The sequence below is a fragment of the Mus caroli genome, unplaced genomic scaffold (genome assembly GCF_900094665.2).
Source record: "Mus caroli unplaced genomic scaffold, CAROLI_EIJ_v1.1 scaffold_11759_1, whole genome shotgun sequence".
In the NCBI taxonomy this organism is placed as follows: domain Eukaryota; kingdom Metazoa; phylum Chordata; class Mammalia; order Rodentia; family Muridae; genus Mus; species Mus caroli.
Genome location: NW_018391081.1, coordinates 39,387 through 48,461, shown reverse-complemented (window position 1 = coordinate 48,461; position 9,075 = coordinate 39,387). Strand labels below are relative to the sequence as shown.

The window sequence follows — 9,075 nt, the reverse complement described above, 5'->3', positions numbered from 1 at the left end:
TGTGCTGAAAGCTTAAACATTATTCTGTTTCTTTATTCTGTTCCCAAGGAACACTGAGGGCACAGCTGAAGGGATGAAGGGACCGCGGGGTGTGGGAGTCCTGAAAAAGGGTCCTTAGCATTCAGTTTGTAGTGGCACACTCCACTAGCCCTCGGGTGACAGGGACCTCGGTCCACAGGAGGTAGGACCAGAGTCCCCTGGAACTTTTGCAGTTCTCAGCACTGGGTCCTCTGCAGGGCGGTACTGAGGAATTCTGATTCTCTCTGCAGCTCTATTCACACCATAGGCAGCAGGGTCTCAAGAAGGATCATGGCAAAGGGCAGTCTTTCCTTGAATTGGAGCCTTTTGGTCCTGCTGAATTTTCTGGGGGCCACACTGTCAACTGGTGAGTTCCCAGGGTCTACAGGGAGTTGGGGGTGGGGGGGTGGGGGCTGGGCACTGAACAAGTACCTGGCTAAGTCAGGGAGTGGTTTGGATCTAAGGCAGGCTATGCTCTGCAGACTGCCTTCCTGGCGATTCCTCATGAGGTCTGCCCCATTTCTGGACCTTTTTGCCCTTGAACTTTCTTTCCCACCTTCCCTTCCACCATCCCACGGACCTCCTCCAGCAGATCCAGGGACAAGGAAGCCACACCACCCACCTTCTCATTTTTCCCCACTTTTTTTTTTCTTTTCCTTCTTTCTGTCTGTTCTTTTTTTCTTTAAGGCAGGGCTTCACACTACTGGCTGCTCTATAACATCTGAACCACTCCCTTCTCTCCTTTGGTACCAAGTGCTGGGATTACAGGTGTGAGACACCAGGCTCAGCTTCAATGCATCCTCTCAAGAGAATTTTGGCAGTTTGCTGGCCACTGAGAGTCCCTTGTGTCCAAAGCATTATGAGAAAGCTGGGGCTATAAAGTACCTGCTGCACAAGTATGAGAACCTGATTTGATCCTGGGACCTCCTCCTATAAAATAGCTGGGCTTGGTGCTGTGTGCTTTCATGGTCACGGCTAGGCAATCCAGTGCAGGAGAAGCCTGAGTCACTGGCAAGCCTGTCTAGCCTACTTGATGAGTCCCAAGCATCTGAGAGAGCTTGTCTAAATGGCACTTCTGTGGCACTTTTGTAAGATTTTGTAACAATGTTTCCCTTACTAAACCTTGGGGGGGGTGGTCTATGTGTCCATACTTCCTTCTGAGACATTTGATATCATCATGATTATTTTTTATTGGCCCAAATTTTAAGTCAGACATGTTTTCTTTAAATATTTATATTTAAAAAAATTATTCACTCTTTCTCATTCAGCAACACAGCTTCCTTTAATTAAACTTCTAGGTGGAGTTTTCTTACATATAGCAAATGTGTATTTCATCCTGATCTATCTAAGTGTCAAGGTTGTGGCCTTTAGCTCACAACCACAAAGGTAATTCTTGGGCTCCAGAGGGCTCAGGTTCATCTTCACCAAATCTCCTGGTGGAGTCTACTTAGTAAGTAGGAATCCCAGCCTCTCCAGGAAACCTTCAAGCCTTTGGATAGAGAATATAGAGCAGGGGAAACTACAAGATAGGGAGAGAACAGGTGGAACAGGCAGGGAGGGGGAGGGAAGAGGAAGCTGGTTGAAGGGGACAGGAAAGCAGTAACCCAAACTGCACCAGTTTATCTAAAGCAAAATTTTGAGGAGGGAAAGGGAAAAAATAGTTTTGTTTTTTTTTTTTGGTTTTTCGAGACAGGGTTTCTCTGTATAGCCCTGGCTGTCCTGGAACTCACTCTGTAGACCAGGCTGGCCTCGAACTCAGAAATCCGCCTGCCTCTGCCTCCCGAGTGCTGGGATTAAAGGCGTGCGCCACCACGCCCGGCTTGAAAAAATAGTTTTTATTTTTTTTAGCACCCCTTTTGCCTTTTTAGTGTAATCATATTGCAGACTTGTTATATGTTCCTTTTATAAAGTATTACTTAATTTTGGATGTCACTGCTCACATAAACACAGGACATTACATATGCACAGGTTCACTAGATCTGGCCTGCTTCCTCATGCAGTCTGCTTAACAGGAGAGCTCTAGGGTAAAGTGTCCTCTTTGGCTGTTAGTGAAAATCTGGGAAACCAGGATGGGGAGAGAGACATCATGCAGAGGGGCATCATGCAGATCACAGGCAGAGATCTCTCCCTGAGAATGAATTAGGTGTGTGGTTTAGCATGTGAGAAACTGAGATCTGATGCCCAACAGTGTTGTGTGAAGGGTACAGTGGGAGCAGGGATGAGCGCTGAGCTCACAGCTGGCAGCTCCCTTTCCATGCCCAGCTGCAGTCTTACTCCAGGATCTTTCCTGAACACCAGGCTCCATGTTGAATGTACCATGTGTTCTAGGATGCCTCCTTACCTTCTATGTGTTCAGCTAGGTTTTCATCCCCAGGAACATGGTTGCTATTGGGCATATTTTATACTTCAGTACTTGATATTAGTCACTCAAAGTACTTATAAGATAAATCTCCCTGGTGATATATGTGCATCTGAGCAGTCCTACTGCTCAGTCCTAAGACAGTTAAAGATGGCACAGAATTAAGGATCTGGAAACTGGTGGAGCGCTTGATTAGAGGCTTCTCTTCCTGACCCTTTTCCTGTCAGAGGGATTCTGAGTGCTAGAAACCCATGACTCCTCTGGACCCTTGCTCCCACTTTGGACCTCACCTGGATGTTTCTATCATAGGTACAGACTCTCTAAGTTGTGAATTAACTTTCAACTATCGTACTCTACATGGACAGTGCTCAGTGAATGGAAAGACTCTCCTTGATTTTGGTGATAAAACACATGAGGGAAATGCTACTAAGATGTGTGCTGATTTGTCCCAAAGCCTGACAGAGATTTCAGAAGTGATGTGGAACCTGCAATCAGGTAAGTATGAGACAGAAGGCAAAGGTAGACATGATAAATGAAAGAGAGGAAGAGCAGAGCACATGAAGGAAGAGGGCTGCTGAATTATTTGCATAAAAGAGCTGAATATTTTTCCCTACCTAGAACTAAATGGTATGGATTGTTTAAGCAATGGCAAGCCAAGGGGAAGGATTACAGATCCTAAGTGTGCAGAGAAAGCCTGGACCATTGGGGGAGTGATGGTTCTATAAAGGTTAGAAGATGATGTTGTGTGTCATTTGTAGGTAAAGATGCCTTGAATGTCACCACAAAAGCTCAGTATAATCAAGGAGAATTCATTGATGGATTCTGGGCCATCAACACTGATGAACAGCGTAGCATCTACTTTTATCCACTTAATATGACCTGGAGAGAGAGTCATTCTAATAACAGCAGTGCCATGAAGCATTGGAAGAACAAGGACCTAGAAAAAGATATCAGGAATGTCCTCATCGTATATTTCAGTCGCTGCCTCAACAAATCGTCGCCACACTTTAGAGAAATGCCAAGTAAGTAGTTAGGTAGATTGTCACAAGGAATAACCACAGGGTGGAAAAGACATGGCAGTGCTCTTGAAAATTCTGATGATTTCCTCATTTGGATGTGAGCATGTGTACATAATGGAAATCTGATAGACTGGATGAGTGATTCATTGGTGGTCTTCCTGTCTGCGGAGCCAGTGATGACCACGCAGATTTCTCTTTCCCCTATCATCACCCAGTCTTTCTCATTCCCTGTTAACCAGTGGCCTAGGCTCTACATGGCCTGCTAATGAGCCCCAAGTCTGTGTGCATCACTGTAAACTTCCAGCCTTTTCTTCTCAGTTATAGCTGCCCTTCCACCAATTCCAAGATCAATTCTGAAGACCTCATTATCTTTCTCTGGCACAATTGAACAATACCAATAATGCCAACTTCCATAAAGTTCTAACCAAAGTAAAATATGGCACAGTTTGTTATAGTTCAATAGACATGTGCTTTCTCTCTGGGCATCCCAGAGAGAAAGAGTTGATGGTGGAGGTATGTTTTTTTTTTAGCTATATCAATATTTTATTCTGATTTTTTTTAAAGAATCAACAATAAAGGTGCCGGAAACCATCCAGCGTACAAATGCCACTCAGATTCATCCTACAGTGAATAACTCCCAATATAATTCTGACACCCAGGTTCTGAGTGTCACCGGGATCGTGACTATATGTATAGTAAGAGTGTCTATCATGGCACTCATGGTGTTCGCTTGGTATATGCTGAAGAAAAAAAAAAAAGGTAAGGGACAGGCTGGGCTCTCATCTTTTTCTTTGTCATATTAATTGGGTAAGGACGTAGCATATGGGTCCCAAAAATCTCAAAGCCTGTCCATCACAGTGGATGTTGTCCACCAAAATTTGTTGTCTTCTTAGTACTGAGCCCCAACTCCACAGTAATGTTGGAGATGACTATTGTTGGGCAAAGGAGGCAAGTTGAGTCCACACACCCCTGTGGTCAGAGGAAGAATGAAATAGGAAAGTTCTCAGGAGAGGACAGAGAACCCAAGGACCAAGGATCCAAATAAGATACAAGAAAAACTGAAATGAGGTGATCCCTCCTCAGGTCCAACAAACCTTTCCCTAGGCTGTGATGAAAGTCTGCTTTTTGCTGATAGCATGATCCAGTGCAAAATTTCTTATACCTAGGGCCAAGTCTGTACATTAGTAGCTAATGGCTTAGGACAGCCCTTATGACAAAATGATCAGAATGAGCAGACTATTCAAGGAGTTGTCATTGTGGGACAGTCCTGTAATCCCAGCACTCAGGAGGCTGATGCAGAAGGATCATCAAGTTCAAGGTCAGCCTGGTGGCAGAGTCATATATTGTCAACAGATAAAAGAAAACAACAAAATCCATTCATTTAACTTGATCACTCTGCTTAGCCAGAATTCAGTGCATGTGGAACTATGATTCCAATGTCTCTGTTCTCTGAAGTTGAAGTCACCTGTGTCTATGCAGGTAAAGTGAGCTGTGAGCCCACTGCTGTCATTGTTAGTCTAGAGTAGAAATACAGACTTGCGATGAAGATTGCCAATGTATTAACTATTTTAGTATGTTCTAAATTTTTCCTTATAAGCATAGGTTGATACATCTAATGTCAGGCAACATGTCAGATATTTAAGTCAATATAATTATTTTAATAACTATTATTGCATAAAAGTTTTAAATCAACTTGTTCATTTCTGCATACCTACCAATTCCAGTATGTAGAAAGTTGTGGCAGGTGGATTGCCAGAAGAATTCAAGCCTGTTGTAGAATATATTCTAATCTCAGGACCAGGTTGGGGGATAAAAAGAAAACTTGACTCCTAAAAACAAAAGAAAACAAAACAAAAAAAGAAAGCTAAAAGGCCAGCAAAGACAGAAACACAGTTATATTTTGCTGGCTTTTTCTATTTGCTGATATTTTCATGTCTCCTCATTTTTTATTTTTCATTTTTTATTCGCAATTTTGTTGTATTAGACTTACAGTTCTAGAGACATCTGAAGCCTTATTTTACCTGAGCTTTTAGTGGGAAAAAGATCTAGAAAGAAAAATGGAAGAGAAAAGGATTGGGTCTCTGAGTTCCATAGTCTGTGATGTGGGGGAGCATCTGAGAAATAGAATGGGGTGCTGCAGCTGATGCCCAGGAACACACTGTAATCCACACTCTCCTTGTCATAGGTGCTCTCTGCTGCTCCTCTTCCTCTACAACCTGATCAGCAGTTCTCATCACAAGCTGTGTTGGGGAGATTCTTGAACATTGCCTGTGCATCTTCAGCAAAGAAAGCAAACATATTTCTGTTGGAATCTGGGAAATTTGTGCTGTTGCCTTTGGACCAGACTGGTGGGAGCCCATGAGACTGATGGCTCACAGAGCCTCTCTCACCTGGGCATCAGAGTGCACTAGGCTGTTGCTTTGAGCACTTTCTCTTGCTCTGTACCTTCCTTCCTTCTTATTCTTGGGTGGTAGTGCTATAAAGATCAAGCCAGGCTTCGCTCTAAATTATTCATCACTGTACAAAACAGGGGCTTGCCCTGTGTGACTCCATTTTACAAGAAGAAGTTGGCTGCCTTCTGAGTGTCAAGTAGAGGTAGGGTGACATGACACTTCACTTTCCACACAGACACATGTCAGCCCAGGACCATCCATGATGCAGAGGCTGGTAATTAACTTAGTCCTAAAGGTAAAAATATGTCACCTACACTCTTATCAAAGTAGGTTGGACACAATGAGCACATGCGTATATACACCATATCAGATACCAGCTCTGAGGAGTTATCTCACCCTCACCTGGACCCCTGAAGAGGCCACCTAACCCTGCAATGCTAATGGCGTCCACAAACTTGCCCCTGTCTCTTTGTGTGTCAAGGAACCTGCAGGCAGAGGACTCCTGGCCATCTTAAGACTTCAGCTCCATCCACACTGCTAATGCCTCCTGCTTGGATCACTGTCTGACAGTTCATCTGCTGCTCCAAGTTAATATGGGTCTGCATCTCACCTGCTGGATCCTGGCGTCCTGCACCTCACCTCTGCAGTTCATTCAATCCTGAGGCCTGGTGCAACCCTGCAGCCCTGCAGCTCTCCACTGGCTTCTTTACCAGCTCCTCTAACCACCTGCACTGAGTCTGTCTATGTGTCCAGAATCCCTCTGTCTCTTCCTCCAGTCTGGTCGCTGTGAACTCTGATTTCAACTTGTTCACTCCTTAAAGCCATTCTGTGATCTGTGGACACATGATAACTGTGTGGTGTATAATGTGTGATCTGAGAGTTTATATAGTAATGAAGATGGAAGTAAGAGAGCAAGGGGTTGGCTAGTTATCAAAGGTAATTAGGACAATGTGGCAATTACAGCCAGGGAAATGGATGGAGCTGGTAAATTAAGACACATATTTGAGCACTGATTTTCCTGGCATAGCTCACTGACTCGGGATTTCATTCATAATATGATAACCCTCCAGTCAGTAAACATGCCATTGCCAAAGAAATTGAAAATACACAAATTTGCTATCCTAGGTTTTTTGTTATTCCAGATGAATTTGCAAATTGCCCTTTTTAATTCATTGGAAAATTGAGTTGGAATTTTGATGGGGATTGCGTTGAATCTGTAGATTGCTTTTGGCAAGATAGCCATTTTTACTATATTGATCCTGCCAATCCATGAGCATGGGAGATCTTAACATCTTCTGAGATCTTATTTGATTTCTTTCTTCAGAGACTTGAAATTTTTATACAGATCTTTCACTTCTTTAGTTACAGTCACAGCAAGGTAAACTCTTCTCAATGATAAAAGAACCTCTGGTGGAATCGCCATGCCTGACCTAAAGCTGTACTACAGAGCAATTGTGATAAAAACTGCAGGGTTCTGGATATTTGCCCAGAAACTTAGAATACCCAAGATACCACATATGATAGTAACCGTCATAGACCAGATGCCTCTGCCATGCTAGGAACTACATAGGATCTGGCATAGGCATAGAAATGTTCCTTTCAGCAGCCAAAAAGGTTATAAACATTTTAGTGAGGAATAAGGGACAAGGAGACAGCTCACTCATAGTGCTCGCCCATCAGAAGCATGAGGACCTGAGTTCCTAAGAGCCCATGCACACTGTGGTGGCACATGCTTGTCATGCCAGTGTAGAGGACAGTGAGAGACAAGTGCATCTCTGGGGCTTCCTCCTCAGCCAGAGTAGTTGAACTGGTGAGTTTCAATACAGACTAGCTCGACACAATGCCCATGGCGTCCTGAGGAGTGACATCCAAAGGTAGCCTCCATAGCACGAGTAAATGAACAAGAAGCTCTACACATAAGTATACACACACACAAAAGATACACACTGTGAACCAAAACACAGCTAGTGACTTCTCCAGAGGCAATATTCCTGAGAGGAAATGGGTTTTTTAAATGCTCATTATGAGATATTACCTGGCCTTGTCTTTTGGGCCATTTTTATGTTTATATTTGAATAGATAAGAAGGGAACAGGTCATGTCTTCTTAGACAATAAGTTTCAAACAACTGTTGTTTAACCATTGAGCGTTGGTTCCAGGGGTAGGGGGGATTTGCCTTCTAATTGTGTGAAGTTTCTGGAGGAACTGAGTCAGACTCTAAGCATTAGACTCTGGTTATTAAAGGAGTACATTTTGATTTTATTTTTGAGGGAGGGATTCTTTATGTCTATATTGCTGCCTTGAAAGATGGGCAGATCATGTCATGGATAAAGGATGCAGATGCTTCCTTCTGGAATGGCTCTATTGCTGAGAATGGGGTACTGAGAACCCTGTCTGGGGTTGCTGAGCACCCATAGGGTCATAAGAGCATAAACCTTAAGAAGGGATTGACTTACATTTTGGAGAAGGGAAGAGTGGTTGTTGTGTGAGGTTGAGGGTCAGACTCTGACATTACTCAGAGGTCAAGTGGTCCTCAGTGCTGACAGATAGGTGTTGGCATAGATGGTTGGGTTGGATAGTCCTGCCACAACGCTATCTCCATCTCAGTGGCTTCTATTCTAGAGGATATAAATCATACTGCAATATTAAGAGAGTCTAGCCAAAGACACCACAGATTTAAAATCAGAAATAAGTTGTGAGCAGTAATAATGAATTGTCACTGAAAGATGGAGTAAATGTCTCCCCAACACTCCTTGGAACCTGTTTGAACCTTTACAGGTTAGAGAGCGCTTCCCTCAGCGGATCCCCCAGTGACAGGCCTTATCATTACTGCGCTGGAGGGATGAGCAAGACCTGACAGGAGCTGGTTCAGACATCTCCCATGGCCTTGGTTCTTATGGAAGAAATTTAAGAGAAATTCAACACCCTGGTTTAATAACTGAAGAATATCCTGCAAATGTGGATCAGAATGGGAGCTGTACTTTTCATAGTATTCAGTGACAGCATTGAGCATGTGTTTCAATCATTATTGACACACAAGGGTCTTTCCATCTAGGGAGGGTTGGACATGGCGGAAAGGTCATCAAAGTATCAAGTACATCATCAAGTATAGACATCAAAGGGGGTGGTAGACTTAGAATTGGGAATAATTTAGGGAAATAGATGAGGATTAATTGGAATGTGGAGGGAGTTAGGACCTTCATTTCTCCCAGTTGAACCTGGGCCTGATGAGAATCCTGGTAGCAGCTGGTAGGTTCTTAAGTTTATATTATTTGTACCTATATTTT

At 43.4% G+C, this 9,075-nt stretch overlaps 1 protein-coding gene across 1 annotated transcript; it reads left to right on the top strand.

Moving 5' to 3' along the window:
• Positions 1–273: 273 nt before the first annotated feature.
• On the top strand, positions 274–5,716 carry LOC110288986 (histocompatibility antigen 60b-like). The gene is made up of 5 exons (XM_021155203.2): positions 274–385; positions 2,687–2,872; positions 3,136–3,399; positions 3,961–4,155; positions 5,582–5,716. Exons 1-5 carry the CDS (start codon positions 310–312, stop codon positions 5,614–5,616), a joined length of 756 nt encoding a protein of 251 aa, XP_021010862.1. The 5' UTR covers positions 274–309; the 3' UTR covers positions 5,617–5,716.
• The last annotated feature ends 3,359 nt before the right edge of the window (positions 5,717–9,075 follow it).